At 43.6% G+C, this 26,282-nt stretch overlaps 1 protein-coding gene across 1 annotated transcript in view; it reads right to left on the reverse strand.

Moving 5' to 3' along the window:
• scube3 (signal peptide, CUB domain, EGF-like 3) overlaps positions 1 to 24,414 on the reverse strand; it is a 58,801-nt gene extending 34,387 nt beyond the window's left edge. The window contains exons 1-3 of the mRNA XM_068745165.1: positions 24,315 to 24,414; positions 9,574 to 9,696; positions 6,080 to 6,205 (exon numbers count right to left, since the gene is read on the reverse strand). Coding sequence (XP_068601266.1) covers positions 6,080 to 6,205; positions 9,574 to 9,696; positions 24,315 to 24,414 — 349 coding nt within the window. The remainder of the gene's footprint in view (positions 1 to 6,079; positions 6,206 to 9,573; positions 9,697 to 24,314) is intronic.
• Between the last annotated feature and the right edge of the window lie 1,868 nt (positions 24,415 to 26,282).

Below are 26,282 nucleotides of genomic sequence, written 5' to 3' on the forward strand. Positions count from 1 at the left end.
GCACAACTCGCACAGGGAAAGATCCAAATGCACAACTCTCCCCCTCCCCCCCCCCCCCTCTCTCTCTCTCTCTCTCGCTCGCACAAAACCCAGAATTTTAAACATGTAAAGTCTACACAAATACAACGGCCCTCATGCATGCGCCAAATGCCCATGAGAAATGCAGCCAGCCTCAGAGGGACGGAGGGAATTCACTTTCCATCCCCTCAGCGCATCAATGAAGGTTTCATTTCCTGATTCCTTCATCCCTCCAAATGAGGCGTCGCCTGTCAGTAGATCTCTCTTGTTTAAATAGCTCCCATAATTGCCTGTGTTGTATGCCGGGCAAGGCTGGCGTCCAAAGCAAATATTTCCAAGCGGAAAAGGGTTCTGGCATGGCCAGTCGAAGTGCTCGTGTTATTTGGACTTAAATTATTTTTTTGGAAAAAAGTCTTAATCAAGTTAAAAGGCTGCCCTGACTTGTGAAAGAAGAGACATGTCACTGCTTGGTTTGAGCAGACGAAGGGAAAGGAAAGGTTCAAACGGAGAGAGATTAAGAGATTGGTTGTGTTTGCGGAGGCCATGTCCGCTGGTTTCTCAGATAGCCTTGACTGTATATATAACATTTGGCCTTGCACAGAGCTTTAGAGCCATATAAACATGGTGGCTGCCTTACAGAAACTCCTGAACTCTTTTTTTTTTTTTTCCAGTGAGTAGGTTCAGTGACTTTGGATGCATTTATTACTGACCCAGAGGTTTTTGTTTTGGCTTTTTCTTCTGCCGGCAGAGCGTGAAAACGTCACCGAAAAACCCGCGTCTGGTGTCTGTCATCGAGGCCGTCCATGCAGCTATTCCATTCCTTGACTCGTGTCTGCTAGACATGTCTCTGTGGTCTAAACTAACCCTGCACGACACTGGAAAAATCTGACATTGCAGTTTCTTAAATGACTTTTTCCTGCATTTTATATTACAATATAAAAAATATACAGGGAATTTCTACACTTCCCCGCTTTTAACACTATATGCGTCAATATTACACTTGAGGAAATGAACATGTCTAATTACACTTGACCAATAACTTATTGGACGTTGCGTCTGAAACGACGCGGCTGTTGCACATGGCCACATTGTAACGGCGACGCTCAAAGGAAATACTGCGCCGCTCTAGTCTAGACTCGCCAGAGACAAGGAGGTGAGCGGTCAGACCGGCCTCTCTGGGCATTTCATTTACAGGAGCTGAGGAGCTGCACACGCTTTAATAAGGCAGCAAATCAGAGCCATGTGCAGCCAACCAGCCGGTGAACGCCACGCAGGGGACGCCCGAGCTGCTCTGCTAGATTATCGGGCACCAGTGAGGGAGGAGTGTCACATAAACGTCCAACTCCAATTAAAATAGGATCCTTTTTACCATTTCACACAGGATTTCCTCTTTTTTCCCCGGCGCTACCGGAATTCAAGACACCTTTTCTTCACCCACTTGAAAGAACAGCTTGAACCCAAGCCCCCCTGATCTTTCATCTGCCGAACACACACTTTCTTAAATCCTAGATGTCTTGGCTATTCTATTTTTAGCTTTGAACTATTAAGTGCTTCTAGCACCTCGGGTCTCCCAAACCAGCTGCGTCTAATACAGCTGAATAAGAAAAAATCACTGTTTACTGTGACATGTGATTTTTAAATCAGCAGTGACTGCTGGATTTTTATATCAATATATACATAAAAACAAGCACAGCTTAGAGTGAATGCAGACATTTTGGACTTTGGGCCTGCTTCCCGGGTAATTATTTTGGTAAATAAGCACAGATCCTGCTTCCAGTTTTTTCTGAAATGAAGAACCTTGAGCTAAAATCATGCTAAATGGTATTTATCTCTTCCCCCAAAACATGTCTGGAAGTATTTTAAAAACAAAAACCCCAAGATAAGTGTTTGGGTGGACAGCCTTGTACCAAGGAGACAAGAGGGCCCTGCGTTGATGTCTGACGGCTCCCAGTCTGCTACCGCTTATGTCCTTAAGCCTAATCTCAGGCTTGAGTTTCCCTTAAAGCCCTGCCTGTGAGTTTAGCTGGAATTACTCATTTCATGGTGGATGAGATTGAACAATCCTAAGAGAAGAGACAGAGTGCTGATATGGTCTTCAGAAGCTGGCTAATGCACCAATCTCAAATCCGCCCTCGTCACTCCAGCTCCTCTCTTGCGATCTGTGGACAGACTCTTGTCCGAAGCTCATCCTTGCATTTCACAACCACAGAGAAGAGACTGGCCGCTGAGGAAGCGGCGGGGTAAGAGAAGAGGGTTGTCGTTAAGTCCCAGTGAGTGTCTGTGCTATCCCAAATTCCTCTCCGGGTGTTTAGATGCTCAATTCCCCGACTCAATCCTACATAGTTAGGATTTAAAAAGGTGATCATCAATAGCACTTCTCCCACTTAAGAATCAACCGGTTCCAGCGCCAGTGAAGGAGAGAAGCTCATCGTAATTCCCCTTGCAGAGCGGACAGCGCACTTAAAAGAAATACATTTTATAGAGCAGCAATAGATGGAGAGACGACTCGGTCGGTTATGCATAAGTGTGAAACCGTCTCATTGGCCGACCGTGGCGTAAGATCCTGAAAACGAAGCCGGACGAGGACTCTGAGATTCTAAATATGATCTGCAATTAAACACTGCCACTAAACAATTACGACCATCAATTAACAGTAAACACTGTTAATTGATGGGGAATTTTCTCAGTTGCCACTTCAAAGCTGTTCGTCAGAAACCCGTTTCAGAACCGCAGTGACATCGGTTGTTTTGTTGCAAATCATGCTACGCCGCTTGGGGAACGTTAAAGGGCATCCATTTCCCAACGGATTGCTCAGGCAATTGTGCTCAGCTGGATCGATACAAGCAAAATCATTGCTGATCGCTAAAAATCAAAAAGGTGCGCGGCTTGTTAGGTCGTGTGTGTTTGTGTGTGTGTGTGTGGAAACCAAGACTTCCAGAGAACAACCTGTGCACCTAATGGGAGGGGGGGGGGAAGCATATGGGGAAGAAGAAAACAATGCTCTGATAAAAATGCATCTACGAAGCAGCATCCGTAACATCTGCTTGAAGCCGCTTACCAGACATTGCATTTGCGCATCTTTTCATTTCAGACAGATGAGATGTGATTTCTAGTGGCTACACAGAGGGGGATTGTTTGTTCACAGTATTACGATATTAAGCCACTTGACATCGTTTAATGAACTGGCAACGATAAGCGGGTACTCGGGTTCCTGCAGGACCTCAAACAAAACACACGGGTCATAAATGTGGGGACGGTGGTGCTACAGTGGGGAACTAATAGCCTTCCTGCATCTGGTTTTCATTCTAAAGAGGATGTGTGTTTTGGATTAAATTGACATTGATTCCTCTGTTTTTCCTAAAACCCAGAAAGCCTTTACAGCCGCGCCATAAAAGAGGTGTGCTGACTAAATGCCATCCCTCCTTTACATCTGCAAGATAATAGTCGTGTCAGTTATAAAAAGATGTCATCGAGCTCTTATATGCTTCGCTTCTGCTCTCCCGTGAGGTCTGAGGGGGGACTCCACATAGTGCATGAGCAGCGTGTTGTGATATTGTATTGCTTCCACCTTGTTGACTTCATGACATCTTTGTGGGGTGCAGGGCAGGCCTCAGAAACCGGAGCACCGCCGGGGAGACGCGCTAGCCAGCGCTCTGCTTCACGCTCCGCCGCCTCCTGCCACCGCCCAATGTCATTAGGCTGCCAACACATCCAATTACAAGGAGCCGTGTGGGCCGTGCAACAGCGAGCAAACAGAGAAGGCACGGACAGGGATGTGCATGCGTTGGCCAAAGTCATGTCCCTGAGCTGACAATCACATGCGCACCGGTGACTACTAAGTCTGACAGCAGAGAACAGGAAGTGATGGACACCACAGCTTTTACTGGACCGAGGTCTAATGAAGATAGATGTTGCTGAAAAGATGCTACATATTCTAAAATGCAGCTGCTTTCCCATAAGTTTGACCCACGAAGGTCTGGACAATCACCACAAATTCAAGGGCTGGAGACAGAAAGCGTTAAAGAGAGGGTACTTTAAGCACCTCTTCCATTGAAACGGCAAGAAAGCGGCCAGACAGGTAGTAAAAGGTCATGTGACACATGTCATAATGCCTCTGGTCACAGCTGCTGACAGTACGGCCATATTAAAAGTGTCAACAGAATTCAATGGAGCTTCGAGGGAAAACAACATGGAATAAATCCAAAGAGAAGCTCCTAAAAGATCTGAGACTTTAAACTCAACGTGAACCTTTGAGGATCAGGCGAATGCTTCCGACTCTGAAGCCTGGGGCACATCTGGACTATAAGCGGTCTGTACGTCTGACCTTGTCTAGGAACCAGCTGCTTAGCTGCTCTCCAGTCGGGGGGCCAAAGGGACTAATCTTTTCTCAGGGGCCATAAAGAGCTTAAACCTGGAAGGGGAAGCTGGGGTCTTAACGAGAAACCTCAGCTATACCTTTCCCCCCCTCCCTTCTTGCGTTTGTGCTGAGCATTATTTCCTTAGTAGAGCAGAGTGCAGGCATTACAATGAGTTTGATCTTGAGAGACAGAAGTCTTTGGAGTCCTTTGAGGTCTCCAGGAAAGTGTTGGGATTTTTAGTTGACAGCCACATGCACATAGTTCAGTGTGTCTACGCTGAGATTAAGAAATATATGCACTCATTCAACAATAAGATTGATGTCATCGCGGAGACATGAGAGAATCAAGTGTGACCATGAATTTCAGGCCTTAAATTATTCAAACCGAACATATAGGGGGAGAAGATAGAAAACCGAAAAAGCTTGTTTGATCGAGTGTGTATCACTATGACAAATCGTATCGCAGGCATTGATCGATGCAGCTCCGTTCGACGCATTAGCAGCCGCTACACAACCATATATCGCAATTACACACCTGCGCGCAAGGCAGGAGCTGATCCACAGCACAGCAAATGGTGCACACACAGCTGAACGCCATTGCTAAACGGCTTGGAAAATAGCCCTGGTTTACACCGAGGATAAAACTGCATGAGCGAGGATGAGACAGAACGCGAGGGACGGGGAAAGAAGGAACGAGCATGCCAAGAGTGAGAGGAGGAGAGAGAGTCTGAGATGCATTCAAGGGCATTGTCAAGTCGGTGCATGTCTATTATTGATCTAAAAACGTGAGCGTCTGCCATTCCAATGCGCCTTAATCCCAGTTCATCAAGTAAATGCGGGACTGACGTGTGTTACCTTGAGTGCCCACATGTAAGAACCCTTCCACAAAGAATAGTTGTTAAGTGCCGCTAAGTCTCTTCTGTCATCGCTTTAGCCGAATGTGAATTCCGCTCTAACGAGTCATCCTTTGCTTTCCTCAAAAAAAAAAAAAAAAAACACAGTGTGAGTTTGCTGCTGAGGTTGTGACCGAGTGAGAGAGGTGCTCCTTGAGGAGAAGCAGGATCTGATGTGGGTTTCAAAGCAAAACTATATGAAATGCATGATGGGTGGAGGACAAGCAGGACAGGAAGACGGGTTACGTAGGTGGCTAATGTCTACATTTCGTAGCTCACAACAGCAGGAAGTGGTTTCCATTTCATTTAACGTTTAAAGGTAATAACTTGTCCGTGTTAATATGAATTGTACACAGGTGAAATATCAATCCACGGGAAAGCACAGCCTGCTGGTAAATTCAGCCCTTTCCACTAGACGGATTTAAAAACGAGGCACTTTTCTTTTTCTCTTTTTTTTTTCCATTTGGCGACTACCTGCTAGGCGAAATGTGGAAATAGCTCATATCTGAAGCAGCAGTGCAATAAGAGCTCAATTCACCCACGAGTCATACATTACCATCTGTGATGTGGCGTCAGACATGCAGAGAGAAGACGTGACGCCGCCTCACAGCTTGTGTTTTGGCCGAGTTTGAAATTTAGCACGTGCTGTTTAATGTACCTGACCCAAAAAAAAGCTCATACAACATTTCCCTGGATAAATAGGTCAGCTGTGAAGCCCCCAAACACACACACACACACACAAACACACACACACACACACACACTCGCACAATAAGTGCACACCCCTCACTTCCAAACATCATGCACTCACCTAGACAATTGTGCCCATCGTGTGCCAAGCGGAAGCCATCATAGCAGGTGCACCTGTAGTTTCCTGGGATGTTGATGCACTCGTGGACGCAGCCGCCGTTGTACTCAGTCGCACACTCATCGACATCTGAAGAAGAAATGAAACGGCGTGAGAGCAGGACATTCGGAATTCGCTGCAACCTACGGCAGCCTTGAAAGAATATAGCTCCACATTTGTTTCTTCTCCTGCGTAGAACCAGAAGAGAATCTTAAAAAAAAAGAAAAATGAAGCCAAATTCTGGCAAATTAGCAAAGCTTAGTGAAAACACTGGAGACAGAATAAAACTGTTGATCGGGCTCTTTGTAGAATAAGAACGTGCACGTGAACGTGCACACATCCCGTCTCACTGAGCTAATTGGTGTAAAAGAAGACCTTGTCTTCATGACAGCATTAAATAAAGACCAATATAACATTTTAAAAAAAATTAAAAAGTAAAATAAAATATATTAAAATAAGATATATCTAACTACATTAACTAAAAAAATTAAAGAAAGAATTAGTCTGGTTTAAAGATTTAGATTCATATCTCATGTTTTGGTTCAGAGACTTGAACCACTGCTGTTTTTGTGGTGGATTTTTATATTCCTATGCTTTGTTTTGTTTTTTTACTTAGTCTATTTTTACGGCATGCCTTATAGCATAGCGCTGTAGTTTAGCATTTTATGATTTGTCGTTATTTTAGGTTTCATGTTGCACCAAGGAAAGTTCCTAGTTTGTGAATCCTTTCACTGACAAAGGCAAATAACTCGATTTTCAATCCGATTCTTCTGAAAACCCAGCTGCGTTGAAATTAAGCTAATGAGAATCTACTATCTATTTTCTCATTTAAGCGTGACAAAGCAAATCATTTTTCCCTATTGCCAGTGAAATCTCTGGCAGCCATTAAGCCATTTGGTGCACTATTAAAATTAGACGTTTAGAGCTCTTCGGGGTAATCAGCTATCCCAATCAGGAGGTGATTTTTTTACTTAACATGGGAATGTAACAGAGCTTTGCAGAAATGGCTTTGTTTTATTAATCTCTTACAGGCTTTTTAATATCATATGTAGTAGAACTATTGACTGAAGGGTGGAAATGCCTCCAGCACAGAGTGGGGCAAAAAAAAAAAAAAAAATCAAATATTGATCATCAGAATGAAAAAAACAAAACAACAACAACCCTAGAGTTCATCATTCCTTGTGACTAAAGTGAGGAAGTGTGACACATCAATGAGGAAGCAGAGGCGGAGAGATAAAGAGAGGCTGCAGATTGATATGACAGCCTGAGTGGAGTTGTCTGTTACGGTTAAGATAATGGTTGAAGAGGGCCCAGAAGGTGGGCTGAGAACCCAGCACACTTCCACTCATCACTTACTGGCCCATTTAGAGCCCATGATCCTGGTCGTCGTCTGCTTGACACGGGGCTTAATTGGACTTGACAGCAGAGGGATGGGATCGGAACAAAGAAACACTCTCCTGCTTCCTGATTCTCCACTTCCCACACATCTGTCATTCCACTATCACAGCACTCAATCACGCATCACTTCTCTGTTCCTTTGTAAACCCACCACCAGATAACAGAAGAGTAGTCGTCCTCCCATATGGAGCTGTTTTAATGTGACGCTCATCACATCTGCCTTCTGTCTCTTTACAAAGTGTTGATTTTATATATATAATGATGAGAAGAAAGTATTTTTTATTGTTGTTTCCTGAATCTTATGTCCTTATATATCAAATAAATTAGGAACCCTTTGTCCGGAATGTGCGCTACGCAGAAAATAGATTTATTTTGGTATTTATTATAAAGAAATAAATTGGAATAACAAAATTCAGTATGAAAACATGAAATTGATGTACCAGTGAAAACAAATAAAAATAATAATAATAATCATCTTCATCACTTCACAGTTGTATGTCTCTGCCAAACAGTCACGACACAGAATATATCTGCTCTGGTAAATTTGTTGTAAGTCATTGTGGCGAAGGCTCTGAAGGGATTTAATGAAAAGACAGGAGTGTATTTTTGGTGAGAAGGAAATTATAACTTTACTGTTTACTGACATCTCTCCAGAGAACGATTTCGATTGAGAAACGCATTGTGTTCATTTAGAGACCGGTTTTTACAGAGGACTCATAGAGAGCTGAAAAAAAAAGAGCAGACGGTGAAGAAGGAGAAGAAGATATGGATTTTGGTACTGACAACAGAAAAAACAGCAACAAAGCAAAGCAAAACAAAACAAAACAAACTAAAATGCAGATGCTTCACACAACTCACCATGTTGACAGCAATGAGGTGCCACATAGCTGGACCCCCCAGCTATGACTGTGACTGATACAGAGGAATAACATTTCAGATTGCTTTGTTTTTGGGTTGATTTGTTTTTTTTTTCGGTTGAAATCACAAATTACAGAGATTGTGATTTTTCTTTTTCTTTTTTTTAACCATCTCTCTGAGAAAAGTCACACACAAAAAAACAAGACGTCTTCAAAATGTTTGCGGAAGCCTTCAGATTAAATATTTGCATTAAACAAGGACTTCTGGTTTTATAAAACCTGTTTCAAAGACAAAACATGCACCAAAAAATAAATAAAAATCAAGAGAATACCTCCACACGTAAAGAATCATGCGATCTCAGTTATTTCTGCAGGCCACATTGAACAGAGGCCCCCAAAGAAATCTATAAATCCAGTGTGAATTTGTTTAAGCAAGTCAATCAACAAGGCTTTTATTTGTCATTATCTTCATCCTCTACGCTGCATCATTTGACGCTAATGGAGTACATAGATTATACGACTTCTTCTGTGCATTGCTTTTGAATGTCACCACCATTATATCTGCCTTGAAAAGCCAAAAAAAAAAAGAGCCTTTGGTTCAATGGAAAGCCTAACATGCGCATATTTTTCAATAGATTCAATAAAGCACACTTTTATGACCTACAGGCTGAAGGCCATGGAAAAATAGCTGGTCAACTAAAATGAAAGAATAATAACAGTAAAGGGGGGAGGGGTGGGATGACATTGCAAAATATGGTTTTGTAATAACACTAATAAAAAATTGTAATGATCTGGAGGCTTTGGGTGCATCGAGAAGTCTAGAAAAACAGAAATATGTCTGACAGGCTACGATGACTGGCTGTGGAAATATTCAGACTTTCTTGGCAGGGTCTTTAAATGCTGTTTGAGTCGCTATCTTAATTCTCTCCTCCAACCGGTTCAGGAAAGTTAATGCTTCATTTCGTCATGTCAGAAAGCAGCACTCCACGCCAGGCTTTCCCCTTCATCAATCCAGCGCTCGCTCTTTTTGAAATGAACGAGTTAAGTGAGACAGAAGCGCGCTAGTTTTAAGTCTCTGCTGGACGAACGCTTTGTGCTCAGGGGGACACGATGAATCAGGATGACGTGCCCTTACAGAAAGGGAGCCGACGACTATTCCGCTCCTCACAGGTGAAAATGAGGGCATCGACCCCCCCTCCTTACCTTCACAATGTTTGCCATCCCCTTTGTAGCCTGACTTGCAGATACATTTGTACGACTTCAGAGTGTTCTGACAGATGGCGTCGATGCTGCAGTGGTCCAACGCTTCTGCACACTCGTCCACATCTGAAAAAAGGAGCAAAGGGTTCGGTTAGGTAGTGAATCTAAGGTGGTCAAGACGATGGAATGCTAACTGCAACCAATGCGCAGCTGAGATCATGAGGATTGAGAAGGGTTTCAGCAGGATGATAAATTATAGGAGTGTTTAATGCTTTCTATTTTATACATGTTTTCTCCTGCATCGGCTTGTTTGATGGTTTGTCAGGAAACAAGCGCCGCTCAAAGGATATCCATGAAACTGTGAAAGGAACATTTGCCATAAAATCTGGGGCAGGCGTGAATAAAGCGTTGGATACAGGTTTGAATCCACCCATCCATCCACGATGGATGGGTGGATGGACGAAAAGCGCCGGACTAATCAATCATATTTAAGTTGGACTAGTTGCCACAGCCCATCGTTTCAGGTAGATATGGGGAAAGAAAATATCGCTGAGTGTTAGATAGATGTGCAACTGCTAGAATGGAGGTGTAGTGAGAATGCAAATAGATTAACTGGAAGCATGATCAGGTTTTTATCATGGAGCCCCGAAGATCCCAGTTAACTGGACCAGGTGTTTGGGATTAGCTCCTGCACACAGGGGAAGAGCATCTTAACAAGGTTTACATAGCTTCCAATATCCACCCTTATCATAAGCCCTCTGCGTTAGCCAGCTGATCCCACTAGGAAATGCCCTGCACCATAAACCCCTCGGCTTAGCATATTGGCTATAGCTGCCTATTCCTCAAAGACATGAATGGAAGACAGGACATGTCTGTTGAGAAAAGGACAGCGACAGAAAGAAAATGCAGCATATTCACAAGCTTTCAACTTATTTAATCAATTAATGTTGTAGAACAGGGTTAGGGTGGGGTAGTGGTTAGCACTGTCACCGCACAGCAAGAAGGATCTGTGCGGAGTTTGTATGTTCTCCCCGTATCTCCGAGATGTACCCCGCCTCTCGCCCGCAAAGCGGAAGAGCGGCTGTAGATGAGACGATCGTCTCATGGAAATGGATGCTGTAGAACAGGCCACAAAAGCAAGGCTATTATTGTTGGTAAAGGACGAAGAGATTCAAACTCATTCTGCTCAAAGCAATGAATCAGCTCCAATGAAACCTGGACGGATGGATGCATAAAAAAATAGTTCCATGAATGTGTGAATCAAGTCACATCCACTGGGAGCAGCTCTGAAAAGCACACTTTACATTTCACTTTATTTTCATTTAATCTTGAAGGTTAATAAAGATACATACATTAAAAAAACAATCTAAACTTGTTTATTCAGTAAAGTAGTGTCATTTGTCCTATCAAGAGGGAGGAAGACAGAGGGGATTGTAAGATTATAGTTTAAAGGTTGGTTGGCTTTGGTGAATGTTATGGTATGCATGATGCAGAAGGAAAGAAGGAGTTTTCTGAGTGGGATCCAATTGGAGCAGAGGCTCAGGTGACCTAAGGACATCAGCTGTCCCCATCTCAATTCATGCATTAGCATATCACTAATTAAATTTCAACCTAATAATTGAGATGCAGAAGAATGAGGGATCGCCAAATGACACTTTCGCCTCGGGGAGGATTTGAATGTGAGCAATAAATTTCAAGTCAATCCATGCAAAAGCTCCAAAAAAGATTTCAGTCAAAAACATGATCTTTCTGGTGGCTCGAGAGGAAAAAAAAGAGACGCAATGTCCCATTTCATTAAGATTCATCCTCTAGAGAGGATCCAGGTGCAAAAATAACACCTTAATACATCCAGTAGCTAAATACCATTACCAACCACGCTCATAAATAACGGAGATCATCAGCAAACAAATGCTTATTTGACAGAATATTCGCTTAAGCTGCTTCTCGTACTCATTTGTCAGGTCATTCAACGTTCAGCTGCGTTGTGTAGCACCGGAGACGTTTCGTGCTTCTCTCCTATAGCCGAGCCATTTAGCAATGCATGAGCTCTCCCAGCACCACAGTGATTTATATTATGTGAGAACAATATGAAAAGTCCTGAGTAAAAGCAGTGCAAGACACAATACGAGCATGCAACACCAAGAAAGTGTTGCGTGAATCACAGCAAAGTATCCGTTTTACTGTCAGGTCTCTCGGTACCAAATCTCTGTAGTAATTAATGTTCATTATGACTGAGACTCGAAAAACGTCCTCTGGTTATTTATGGTTCCATCTGGTGCATCGGTTTCCTTTATCTTTCCCATCTGTAAGGGTGTCGAATCGCAATCATCAGCACACACACAGACACACACGCACACACACACGCACACAGACGATTTACAAACACACCTAAAGACGGAGGCCGCAAATCACAAATCAAAGAGCGACGACGAAACACATCAGATGTTTTTTGTTGAAGTGTGATTTTGTTAAAAAAATAAAAATTAGAAGGAAGAATTAAAACATAAATACAAATAATGCAGAAAATCATTTGGGTTGTTTACCCGACAGAACATTCTGAGGCTTCGATTGCTTAAGGATGTAATAAGCGCCACTGATGTTATGCAACTGCCGTGTTGTGAGGTAATGACTGATGAATGATGACAGAGGGCTGCTTTCCATGAATTTAAGATTTCAAACAAACGTCCACCTTTGTCAAAACAGACGGCGACCTAAAGTAACCAACAGTTCTCTCCTCAATCAGCTCCCTGTGATCAAAAAGGATCTGCAAGCATCACTGGAAACGTTAAACTTTGAAGCACTGTATTATTGCAACCAGCTTTTTAAAATAAATCCCATGTGAAAGAGAAACTTCACATGGGATTCCTGCAAAGAGAAATCTACTAACAAAGATCCGTAAATTAGAAAGGATGACGAAAAAAAAACACAGACGTCTCACATCGAAAACACATTCAAAAGGAGGAATCCTGGCCCACGAGCGATGATACGGCGTCAAAATTCCAGCGCACTGATCTTAATAATCCGATATCCCAGACAGAAGACTCCGCCAAAGAACAGAGTTCCATCAGGAAACCTGATCTATTTGTTCAACTGTGCTCACAGAGGGATGAGGTTTCATTTCGAAGATTCACCATGTCTGTAATTATATAGAGAAACAATCCAAGTTCAAGTATCCTTGCAGGCAAACAGGTAGAAGTGTCAATCATCGGCACCAGCCTTACAGGCTGCTACAAGGAAAATCAAAGAACCCCTTTCATTTATTCCCTCTAAAGTTGACCAGCAGATCAGTGACTGGAGGAGGAATCCTTCTTGAAATAATTTCCTTTGACAGGTTGCAAAACCGCTAATTCTATTCAAGAATGCGGCATCAGGGGTGAATGCTTTTTTGTTCTCAGGGTGAATGCCTGATGGGTGAGTTATAAGTGATGCGCTGGGCAGTCAGAGATCAGTTTTTCTCGACAGGCACTGCTGTCTAAAGCCGAGATTGCAGGCTGACTTTGCTCACACACACACACGGTGGTGATCACATAACCTTTTCCAACCCTCATTGTGAGATTCAACAAAAGCTAAATGTGCTAGTCTTGTCGGAGACCCGTCATGATGTCTTTGCTATGAAAATAAACATGTCAGAATTAATACATCCCCAGGTTCAGGGTAGAGGACGAGCCTCTGAACTCGCTCTGTGTTCAACCATACTGCCCTGGTTATTGACTCACGCCCAGGATGAGGAGATGAAGTTATTCATTAAGGGCTTCTTTCATTCTTTTGTGATGAGGAATCGCGGCTTTTCGGAACAAGTTAAGGCAGCGGAGGAAGAATCCGGCATTCGGAACGAGAATGAATAAACAAAGCCTAACCATAAAAACCAGAGAAGAAAGACATGTTGGGCAATGCTTTGAGTCTTAGAAAGCCACAAACAGCTTGCGTGTGTGTTTAAACCCACTGGCATTCTCAGAATATTGAAGCCAATGATTTTGTTGGACGAAGGCATGTCGTGCAATAATGAAGCATGTTTTCTCTCCCCCCGAAACTAATTCATTTTATCGTCTATTGTATGCTCAATTAAACTTTCAACTTTGCTGTGCGTCAACCCTCTAAGTCCCCAAATGCATCTCCACGGGGGGGTTTGACTCAGCAATGCATGGGTTTTATTGTAATTGCATTGCATTCTCTAGATAAAACATCCTGATGTCATCAGAGGTGAGTATTTGAAATGTTTCCCTGATAAGCCATTAGTTCATTCGTTCCAGCGTAGCTCTTACAACAAGTCAGGGGCTGCTGACCGTGGAGGGGAGATCTTGTCAGAGGTGCTTTTCCTCCCTGATTTATGGGTAGGTCCTGGGATAAGCAGTGTATTTAGCCGGGCCGGCATGGAGGGGGTGTTAGCAGGAAAAGGACTCCGGGGTGAGAGCGCGAGTGTGTGGGAGAACTGTAGGGCTGAAGGTGTGCAGTTCAAACATAGGGCAATGTTTACTTTGAGTGTTGGGACCCTCGCTGTTTGCTTTTCCCCCAAACCTGCCCCCCCCCCGCTCTCCAACCCATCACCTTTCATTCAGATACAGAAATAGATTGAGTGAAGCTGGGACGCCCCATAGGTGTAGCTTTACACGCGCTGCCTGCAGCCAACTCCAAAATAATACGGCCCAAGCGATGCATCCAGTGGGTGCGGTCGAGTGTTCGGCTGTGATGGAATGATTCCGTGCAACGTCGGAACAGATGCGGTTTCACTTTGCAAACAGCATTCTTTATTGACAAAAGCATTTTAGGATGAAATCCTTCATTTTCCCGGAGCTTTTTGCAGCAGAGCAGGAAGGGTGCCGGGTTCAGTTCCATAAAAAGGTGTAGCCGGGATCACAGTGTTTGTCACGCTGTGCATAATTACAAAGGAACATGAATTGTAATTATCTCTCTTAGAACCACACTTACACTATACTTAGGGTTGTGGTTGAGCAGGATGGGGTTAAGGTCAGGATAATTACTTTAGGTACAGAGCGGCAGAGTCTGAATGGCTGTACTGTGCAGAAACAGCCAGTAAAAGCGCTTCCATCCATTTGCTGTAATTGACAAATACGATGACAAGACGCTCACAAACAAGCTCTGAAGTAAAGCAAGGCAGGAGAAAATAAAAAGATCTTTATTTGATGGATCTGGGATTAATGAAACTAAAATCTACACATGCCCTGTGCAGCAGAGCCCGAACATTAGAGAGCAAGCGATTACGCTCTTTAATATGTTTACATGGCATCACATTAAAATTAGCAAGGCTACACATACTAATGCAATCTGTCACGTAACGAGACACTGTGAAAATGCCCCCCCGCCCCATAAAAAAAAAGGGTTTTGATGAAATGCAGACGTCAACATTAAAAGAATATTTAGCATCCCCCCCCCCCCCCTCCTCCTCTTGCCTTGATCCCCCTTCTGCTAATGAAGGGCCACACTGTTGGCCGTCCAGCAAGACTCTAAAAAGTCGTGAATAAAAATATCTACTGCTTCCATCGGGGATATTTACACTCATCCTTCACACACTCTAAATGTTTAGGAATCACGACCACTGACTGATCCTGTGCTTTCAGAGACTGCGATCGCTGCTTGAAAACCTCAGGTCCCTCCCTGCTTATGTCCACCAACTATGAAGCCTCAAATTAATGTGAGGGCAGAGAGAGAAAAATGAACAAGTACATGCAGCTGAAAGACATTAATTTTGTCCAAACTTTAATTTGTTTATACCCTAAAAGTGCACAGTAATGCAATTGTTTCCCTTTCTGTGAATTATTTCTACTCATTGTCTGTCTATTAGTTTTATGAGAGAACACTGAAAGACTTGAACTTCCTATGTTCCTTAAAGGGCTACTACACCAATGTTCCACATGAATTAAGATTACGAATGAGAGCTAAAGATTAAACACTAGAAGAAAGAAATTAGTGATTTAATATGCATGGTCTTACAATGTTATTGGAAGAAGATGAAGCAAATCACTGGAATGATTAATGATTTTCAAACACGGATTGTTGCAGCTCATTCCGTGCCAAATTTAATTATTTAAAAGATTCAATCTTGGTGCACAATTACAGCATCGTTTCTTATCAACAAAACCAATAACTTAAGTAATAAAATAGTATCTAAACCAATCTATTGTTCTGATTAGATTATGGACTTTTACTTTCCGCTAGGACAAAAGCGGATATTAAAGAAGCAAATACCAGAAACGGTGACCTTGAAGTATTCTTCAAGCTTCAAAAGTTCTGTGCCGCTTCAATATTTGAATCTACAAATAGCTGCAACCTGTATGACAGAAACACGCACACAGCTCATTTATATTTGGGCTGTCTTCGTTACAACAGTTTGACAACTCAGTCCAGCATTTCCAACATATTTTTGCATGTACTTCCTCAACCTACTTGTATTCCCAACGGGGTCGACAGTGACGACGACGAGTTCGGCGATTGCCGAGTAAAGAGCGATTTGGCTCACTTTCCACCACTTAGAAAACGTTCCTCGGGACCAAAGTCTGTGAATAAAATAGTGGACCTTCTCGCTGATACTGATCACAGACCAAGCATCTGGTGCTGTGCCATTCCTTTAGCATGTGTGGCCTTAATAGTCTATGAGTCACAGACCTCCAGAAGAAAAACACTTATTACAGTAATTAAGTGAATCCGGGCGCAATACGACGAGGGCGTAGGAAGAGGCCGACGTGTCAGACGGAGGTCTGATGCGTACCACGCTGAATAACTGAGCATAGCTTGTAATTGGTTCAGATTAGGAACTGAAATGACATGAAATTAATTTGTACCTTTCAAGAGATTCCCCCCCCCCCCCCCCCCCCCCCTCCTTGGCTCGTGGCCTTCCTGTTAATGACTTCTTGGCCTCTTGCAGCATATTTTATATATGGGATGGGTGGCACTTAGTCCAGCTGTATGGCTTATATTTATACAGCCAGAGCTAACTGACATGACACTGTCCCCTCTGCACACAGCAATTACATTCATTGGTGGTTGCTTTAACCAGATACAGTACCAACTATAAAGATGGCAACGTAGCAATTACAGCACAAGTGTGATATTTTTAGTTATTTCCTGTCAAACTGAGGTATAAAGTGAATGGTTCTCTGTGTAAGCTGTGAAGCAGGCATTAACTACTAAAGCTCAGAAATGTGAAGCTCAGTGGGCTGGAACCGATGGGATATGGGCTTCGTTTATACGCCGGGAGACGGCACCATGGCTTCGCACAAATATTTCACTCGTGTTTAATGATGTCTCCATCACTGCGCTTAACGTAGTTCAATCAGACCGCCTAAGAAGACATGAGAAAAGGTTTTACCTTGGCATAAAGGCAAACCATAAATGCTTGCCGCTAACGATGCATTGAATCGACCGATCAGAAGTTGGATGCTCGGTCAGGTGACTTGCATACACAACAATGAATTTGTTCATAGTACACTGTTTGGATGCACAACTGCAACAGTTTCTTTCATTATCAAATCATTTTCTTGATTGATCCCTTCATAATTGTATCCATATAGACAAACGCAGTTCCATCGTCAAATCTTAAGAATCCTTATATTTCGAAATCTGGAAAAAAATTGATAGCTGTTTCTTTTTTTGTCAATGATTACTGCGATTATGTTTTTGCTTATTGAAATTATTATATTATTTATTCAATATTATATTGAAAACTACACTTAATGCTGTGCATTACAAAATATGCCAATACAATGGGAGAGATGCCAGTTATGTTTCCAAATCCACGTCTCAGTTTTTCATTCCATTTGCTGCATATTTTCACAAAAACTCTGTCATGCATCATTATCTGAATTACAGGCTGAACACAATCGGTACCCTGTAATTAATCGGAGCAGTGGCAGGACTAAACAGGCTTATATATAACTGTGTTGACATTTGATACCATTAAAACAGAATTAAAAGCATAATTTAGCATTTCCATGAAAGGCATCCCTTCGCCTTTATTACTAGTTGATACAAATTGCTGCTGTGTTAAAAGGATGATGAGAATCACTATGACATATTTTGGCCCAACAGTTTATAATAGGAGGTTTTTCAAACTACTTTTCCTTTTCAAAATTACTATTCAGTTAATTTTGGCCAAAAAAATAAAAACTAGGCTTATTTGAATATTTTACAACTAGGAAATATAAGCACCCAGTTTAAAATAGTGAATTACCTGAATAAAAGTATTCAAGCTACTAAAAAGAACCAAACTCTGCAAAGAGTAATCAATTAATCAAGTGATCAACAGAAATTTGGTCTGTAGTATCGGTAATTTGCATACCGAATACCGTAGAATTGCCGTAGAATTTGGTATTCTACGGCAATGCATTTAACGATATTTTGCGCTGCTGATCAGTCGTAACAAGATTTGTTGTTGTTGTTGTTGTTGTTGTTGTGCACTTCTGACTCTTGTTTATATGACGGCAGTTCTTGCATGAAACTAATCTCAATAAACTCTTGAGAACAGATTCCTGACTAGAATCTTTTGAAAACTGAATGTAAAAAAAAGAAAAAAGAAAAATCAATTTCCTCTGTAAAGCAACCAGGTTCAGGTGTGGCTCAACCTAATGTCTATGGGCAGGTCAAAAGACAAGTGCCGCTGTTCCATTACACCGCCACCTAATGGCACGGCATGCATACTACAGTAATAAAAAATTATTACTTCCATTTCAGGATGAATATGGAACATATTTAAAATGCCACAGATTTACCCCCCCCCCCAACCATTGTCATGAAAGATTTATCCAAAAAATGGAAGCAATAATTGGTAGATTAATTGATAATCTCTACAGCCATTCATGCCTGTATGGTGGATGGTGTAGATTTAAAAGATGTACAACCATCACTTACCATTGGTCAGCAGTAGAAGTTATTACTGTCTGCAATTAATATATATATACTTTATATATATGGAGTTCATTGGGTTGATGCTAAATAGGGTCACATGCCTGCCCCCCCTCTCTTTCTACCGAGAATGCATTGGCCAGAACCCACTAAATAAATAACTTGGTTTTTTCTTCTGGATTCCTTGATGTATTGGTTTGGATTTTTCCATTACTAAGCAGAATAAGAGCATTTCCTTTCACTTCCAATGGTCTCTAAAGCTGGCGCTCACCATCAGGAATGTAAACACACACAGTCTGTAAACAAGGCTCTCTCTGACCCCCAACCCCCCTCTGACAACGCTGACCACCGCAGACCAGCCTAATGACGTCCCCCTCTGACCCCCCCTACCCCCCCAAACTCTCAAAGGGACATGCAGCCCCATTATTCAGCCAAGAGGTCAGAGAGGAGGGAGTTGGGAAGAGGGTGAAATAGGAGGAAGGATGGCGTAGCATCAGCCGCAAGGATAGCGAAAGACACGGAGATGACAGTCCCTCGCTGATTTTTAATCGAGTCGCAGCGTCCCGAATCAGCAAGTAATGGAACAGAAAAACAAATGCGAGCCCTGTGGTGGGGGTGGGTGGGGAGGGGGGTTAGAGGATTAATGATCTAAGAGCTGATACAGCTGGCTGGGCTGAGCGACTACACTGATGTTTCTCAGAGAAACATCAGCACTTATGAAAGAGGACTCTAGAGGTGAGTCAAAGACTGAGGTGGGGGTCAGAGCGCCGTCAACATTGACTCCATCCTCCCCCGAAACCAAAAGGGATGTTGTCAGCACAGTGCCGCATCTGCACAGAGAACAAAGGCCAGCGACAGGGTGAGAAGGGAAGAGAGATGGGAGCAGGAGAGCATGTTCGCCCCGTGCAACACAACACAACACAACACAACACAACAGCCCATTTCAGAGACGCATCACAGGCCTCATTTGGAACATATTGTTTCGATTAAAGCCTTGATAAATAAACAAGTTCCAAACAAACTCCGAAGCACCGACAGTTGAACGTTTTTTACGGCGGGTCGCTGGCATTGCACACATAGCAGTCCTTCGCGGTGTCCTCAGATGAATTTGAATGATTTCAGTTACCGCTGTTCGGTTCCCCTGCCGCACATGAAATCAGGATCTACAGCTTCGTCAGCCGCATAGCCGTTTCTAAATGAGGTGACACTCTGTAGTCACAAGGGCATCGCTAGCTGCTGATAAAGTGATTTTCTGCTGGAGGAAAGGGAGGAAAGGCAGGAAAGGTACGACGGCAGAGGGATGTCAATCGCTGACGGGTTTCCCCTTGGGAGCAACGGCAATCTGCGGAGTGCACAGGTTAGGTTTTTGTTTGGTTTGTGCACCTCCTATCCATGTTGCATGCAAAATGTGCAAAGCAGAATAATGGGTCAGATTTAGCACGCACGTACTAAAATGCACATATGCATAAAATTCCGAAATGTTTAACACTTTGAGTGCCATTGACGTCTAAATAAGTATTTTTTTGAAACCCAAACATTCACTACAAACCTTGGGATTGAAATCTGCCGGCCAATAACTCAAGAAGAGAACATTCTAATGAAAGAAGAGACTTTAATCTTTCATTTGGTAGGTTCGCTGCGTGCATAGTCATAGTAAAGAATATTTTGTAGGACTTGGAAAATCAGGAAAAATACACAAAAACTGGGGCACTCAGCGTATAGCTGAGCTGGAAATGGCTGGCACTCAATGAGTTAAAGGCTTTGATACAAATGCTTGTCAATCATTCATGGTGTCCATGGAAACAATAACAGATATAAAGGCCTAGGCAGGGAGATATTATTTTCACTTCTAAGTGAATCATATTTTCAGACGTGCTTAATAAGTGGCTTTTTGTGACATGCTGTACTGTATATATATGAAATTCTAACGTATTGCTAAGATTTCTTTTAAATAATAATTTGGTTGTGGTTGCATGGATTTGGCAAAAGGCTTGTTTTGTAGTCATACTATTTGTGTGAAACGAAAAGCCGTCTTTTGGATAGGCCTCAAAATCCACCCAGCCATTTCCACACAATTCCATTGAAAACAAAAATGGCAACAAACACATAATGTCCACCAATTCTCATTAGCAGGAGTAGCAAACAAGAGAAGCATGTTCAATATTGAGCTTTAGCGCCATTTGCAGGTTAGCTATACTAACCGACTGCTGCCAGCAGCCTTGCATTTAACATAGAGGAGTGAAAGCGGTTTAAATCCTCTCGTCTAACTCTACAACGGAGCGTGAACAAGTATGTTTCCCAAAAATGCCGAGCTATTCCTTTAAATGAATGCTGGAAACCCCTTTTATTTGGCGTTCCTAAATAGAAATACATTTATCAAAACCTTAACCCTGTACCTCGCAGTGGGGCGGAACGATAAACTGCTTCTCAGAGATTCCAGCAAATATTTAGCTCGTTATAGAAATTTCCTTAAAGCCAGAATCTCTGACATTATTTTGCAGAGGAAAAAAAAAACTTTGGATTTTACATTCCGGCAGCCAGGATGAAAGTGAGCAACTGTCCAGAACGAAGGCCCACTGTTTCGCCTTGGGTCACAGCTTGTGCCAGAGAACTTCAATGTGTTTCTGTAAACATGGTATTTCATTTCTGTATGAAGCTGCAGCCCTGAAACTAAACTAAAATGCTTGTGTCGAGCGACAGCTCTGCCTCCGTAAAGCCGCGGAATCGGGGGGGCGGCGGGGGGGGGGGCGGTGAAGAGGCACTTTTCTCTATTTTTAAAGGATACTTGGCCTACGGAGTAATGGAGGCTCATTTTGAGTGAAAGCACTTCTGCCTGCTAAGTGCAATCATTAATATCCAGTCTAAAATCACTCATCGCAGTCATACATTCGCTTGTCCTCGCAACGCACCCGTAGATCAAAGTCGTCTTCAAGATTCCCACCTGCGTCGCTCTCGGACAGAATTGTTATCAGGCGTTTTCAACACTCAGGTAATGCCAAGACAATCAACTCCCTGCTCTCTGTGCTGCTCTGTAACAACATGCACGGCGGTACTGGAGAACCACTTGTCAGCCAGACGCTTTCTGAGTGCGTCTGCTGGGTGGTAAAATGAGGCTAGATTGATCCCCTCCTCACACGAGTGGGCGGCGGCGGGCTACCCAGTGGCTCGACCGGCCTCGCACTGATCAGAACAGAGAGGAAAAAGTGCTCTCATTTGTCACCAGAGAGGCGAATACGTACAGGCAAGAAGTCAAAACGGAATCATGTCCAGATTTGTGACGTCCTCGTCACGGGAGTGTTGTGACGAGGACGATGGAAGCCTTTCCTGAATAGACCTTCCATTTACCTACAGCTCAAAATGTATCTGCCAAAACTTGCGCTCTTGGCAGACAGTCGGGGACTTACGCATCTGCTCGCTTTAAGCAACAGCCAATCTCTGAGGGGATAAGTGAGAGCTCAACAAATACCACTGCAGAGCGCCTTGTCAGGACTCAAGAGTGACGCGGAAACCGCATTGCCTGAGAAACAAGAGTGAAGGTGATGAAAGAGAAATGCCAAAGTGGTGTCAAAATTTTAAAGGCATGCCCGCCGAAGACAGACCCTGCCTCCTTTTTGCTGTCTAACCCCCAATCTTTTCTTCCCGCCAGGCAGAAAACATTTAGAGAAGTTCAAGGTTGAAGAAATAAAAGCCTTATTTGAGCACTTCTTTTACGTGGTTTCAAAGGACCGCCCGAGTTGCCACATATGCAGCCCATGCCGCTCCCTCACTGTCCCAGTTCCATGCACGAATGCATGCATATATGCTGACACTTACAGCATATCCAGCCATCTATCAAGACACACAAGTGGGCTGGGTCAGGACTGGAGAAAACAGCAAAGCTGCGCTCATCTTTTTTTGTTGCAAAAAAAAAAAGTCTAAAAACCTGAGGGGCTGACAGCGAGCTTTCTGACACGGTGGGCGTAACGCAAGTTGTTGCTTATGGCTGACAGAGGGAAAAAAGCACAAGCTACTTCATTAAGCGGCGAGGAAAGGAAGCAGGGACAAAGCAAACAAAGAGAACTGGGTGAAAAAGGAAAGGGGTGAGCGAGTGTTGGGGGTGGAAGAGGGGGATTTCTTCCTCTTTTTCCATCTAGCTCATAGAGGAGACTTGTGCAGCATCTCTTGGTGAGCCTCCCCGTCACTCGGGCCTCATATTGCCAAGGCTGCTCAGTTCCCACAGTGCATCCGGGCCTGGATCTGGCCTTCCTCCCCACTCGGGCCGCCCTAACGTCTTTAGACCCCCAGGCCCCGGAGCAGAGGTTACACCAACACAGCCAGCCACAGCAGCATGTCAGCCCCACACCAACCGTTGCCTTGGTGCCGCCGCATTAACGAAGAGCTCCTGACTCTGTTCGGGGGAAAGTGATTTGCCATGGCGTCTATGGTGCCCCTCTTTCCTTGTCTTTTCCTCGCTTGTTGCTGCTCGCTCATTAAGAAGCCGCCTCTCTCGCTGTCTGTCTCCGCACCCTTAATCTCTCCTGCTTCCCCGGTCTCATTTTTCCCCTTCTTTCTCATTCTCTCCACCACATCCTCAAGTCCTCCCTCCCTCCCTCATTCCACTCCTATTTCGTTTTGGGCTATTTTCTTCTTCCTGGAGTAAGGACAGATGCTTGAAGCAGAGCCATTATTAGAATGACACTGAAGACAAAGACTCTTGTCTGCAACATCTGCATTGAATTAATATTGAGCTGACATATTGATTTATTTTTTCCTTCAAGCGTCGTTCGTCTCCCCTTCGTGTTCCCGTCATGCAGACTTGTCAGCATCATGGAGATGATTTTTATTTTGGTTAAAAACTTCATGGCCGATCATAGAAAGACGCCACTGCAGAGATGTTTGCGTTGCGTCGAAGCCCCTCAAGCGCTCGCCCTCAGCGTTTCTCTTGGTGACCAAACAAACAGGTGCATTTCCTTCCAGAGCGATGCTCGCAGCAGCGATTCACACAGGGAGGAATCAATGTTGTGGCAAATAAAGTGAGAAAAAGTAGTTCTAATTGCAAAATGTAAATATTGAGTTTTCCCACAAGTGGGGGGTAGACCACCCAGGATGCAAAATAGTCACCCACCCCCTTTTTCTCATTTTGCCTTGTCGACCGACCGCCCGAGAGACGTCTTTTTGTGTGTGCGAAACATCACCGATGCTTCTTGCCTGCTCCGGCTCGGCTTCTGCACTGTGGGAAAATCAAGTGAAGAAAACCTGAAGGAGAAAGCCGAGTGAGTCAGAAATCAAGTCTGCGACGCTGCTGCGTCTTTCTTGTTCCTGCAAGGTGCCGGAGTTTCCATTCAGGGTGCCCTTGTCTGGTTTGAATAATTTCTCAGGAGACAAGAAACCAAGAGGGCAGCCGGCTGGGCCGGACATGACTGGATATAGCTGCAGTGTCTGACAGACAACACTCCCTCCATGTGTGTGTGTGTGTGTTACAGGCCGATGTCAAATACTTGTCTAGACTGTGACAAATGCCTCTCGCTATAATGACCTGCAAGATTAGATACGAAACAGAAGTGTTCACGCTGCTGGGGCTGTTTGAGATGAAGTGGTTTTCAGAAAACTCACAGAAAATAATAATAATAATAATAATAATTTAAGCCTTGTTGTGTTTCCTTTATCCAAGGCCTTCTAAATACAAACAGCTGAGGACAGGAATTCAGTGGAATCAATCAAGAGAAGTTGCCTTCCAAATGTTACACAAAATATTTAACTACATCATAAATGGCATTTAAATGGCATCATAAGCAGCCTTACAAAAAACATCAAAACCTATGAATGATGGCACCTGAAGTAGCGCGTTCCCGGCCATCGGGGGTGAAATGCAAATAATAATAAAAAGTCATTTCGAGGCGCAAACTTACCTTGAGAGGTTTTACTTCCCGACGCTGACTGCTGGACAAAGGCGACCAGGCAGAAAGCTGCAAATCCAAGGCTTGCGCGTATCAGAGCGTGCAGATACATGTTCAGTTTCACTGGAGTGGAGCACAAGGACTTTGTAGGACCTACGATGCGCAAGAGCACATCCAAGGGAAGCGTGCGGTCTGGTCTGTCTGTCTGTCTGTCGTTATTCCCGCTGATAGGACACCGTGATCCCCCGTTTTCCTCTTTACGCCTGCTTATTTGAGTTTCAAGTGATCGGGGGTGAGGACGGCCCGACAACGCGGAGCGCAGGAAGGCTTTTCTGTTATCATGTTTCGAGCCAGACCAATGTCAATTTAAGAAAGGGGGAGAGGGAGATACACAGAGAGAGAGAGAGAGAGAGAGAGAGAGAGAGAGAGAGAGGAGCGGCGGGGACGAAAGGGGGAGGAGAGAAGGAGCGTCCGCGCTGCGCTCCGGACATCTCTGCTGCTCCTTCTCTTCTCTGACTGGCTCTTCACGTTTTTCCTTTTCTTGTTAGATGGATTTACGCACAGGTGCTGGCTGGGCTGGAGGTGGACCGGGGCGCAGCGCGTACGCGGCGGCTCGTGCGGCCACCTGGCTGTTACCACCTGAGTTAAAAAAAAAAAAAAAAAAAAAAACAATGAGTGGCTGGTCACGTCGCATCGGTAAAAGCGGCGGCTGAAAGGGGGGGACAAGAGGGCGAATGGATTTATAAATGACTGAGATGGGAAAAGTAATAGCCTGGAGATTGCATTTTGTTCTCCCCCCAGCAGACTGCGGGGGGGGGTCAGTTCATCCAGGGCGACTATAACAAAGCAAGATGTGCCCGTTTTCATCGCGCTGATAGAAGATCGATGTTCTAATTACAGTTCATCGTCAGCAAACGTTCACGTTTAGAAAACGTCTAGTAAAGACGGGTTTTGCTCTGAATTCTTAAGAAAATTCATAAATCATGGGATTAAAATATATATAAATCATCTTTATCCTTGAAACCTGCGCACCGATTGGAGTTAAAAGCTCAACCCCCAGAGTTCAGCTCTAAATTGGAAAACTTGGGGAAAAAACACACAAAAAACTAAAAGCCGGAGTTTTTATTTCATGCCTTAGATCATTTCAGCGCATGATATCATCCGTATTCCAAGGTCAATTGGGGGCCCTGAGCAATTTCATATTAGCTGGAGCTGGATGTGCCTGAAGAATTGAAAGCCAAGTGAGTCTGCAGCTCGTGTGGAACTATGCACTTGAAAGAAATTATGATTATAATAAGAAACCCTGTTGATATGAAGCCATTATGTTGATAGAATAAACTACACCAGCTGTCGAATGCAGATGAAATCTTTTCCTCAGGTGAAACAACTAACAATCAGTAATTGTTTACAGGAACATTGATGAAAGCATTAGAATAATCATCTGTTCTGCCCCCCCCCCCCCCCCAAAAAAAGAATTCTGTATGCAAATAGTTGTTTGTTTTTTCCTGTAATCTGGTTCCAAAACCATAACCAACACCACATTACCTTCTAATCAGTATTAAGTACTGAGGGTTTTTTTTTTCCCCTGCAGGATATTACATGGTGCATTTTTGGATTTCTTTTTGTTTTTTGTTTTGCTCCTGGCTTTGGATAACTAAAGCACGGCCAGGCGTCAGCAGCTAAGTAGCACGGACATTCACTCGATGAAAGATTTTTGAACCAGGTTATTTTTTAACCCCCACCATTAGTCACAGATCCTGAGGCGCCCTGCCCATTCACCCCAGTGCCTTTAAGGCCCGAGGAATGAGGCTTGAGGAGTTACATGATTCCAAACAGGCCTCTCTCTCCCATTACCATGAAGCTCCTTGCCTCATTGAGCGACTGCGGCACATTTCATCGTCAACGACTTATGAAGCATTTGTTTTCTGGAGGCATCCTGCATACGAAAAAGCCTGAATCCACCACACCTGCTGCCTAATC

This window comes from Brachionichthys hirsutus, chromosome 2, assembly GCF_040956055.1.
Source record: "Brachionichthys hirsutus isolate HB-005 chromosome 2, CSIRO-AGI_Bhir_v1, whole genome shotgun sequence".
NCBI lineage: Eukaryota > Metazoa > Chordata > Actinopteri > Lophiiformes > Brachionichthyidae > Brachionichthys > Brachionichthys hirsutus.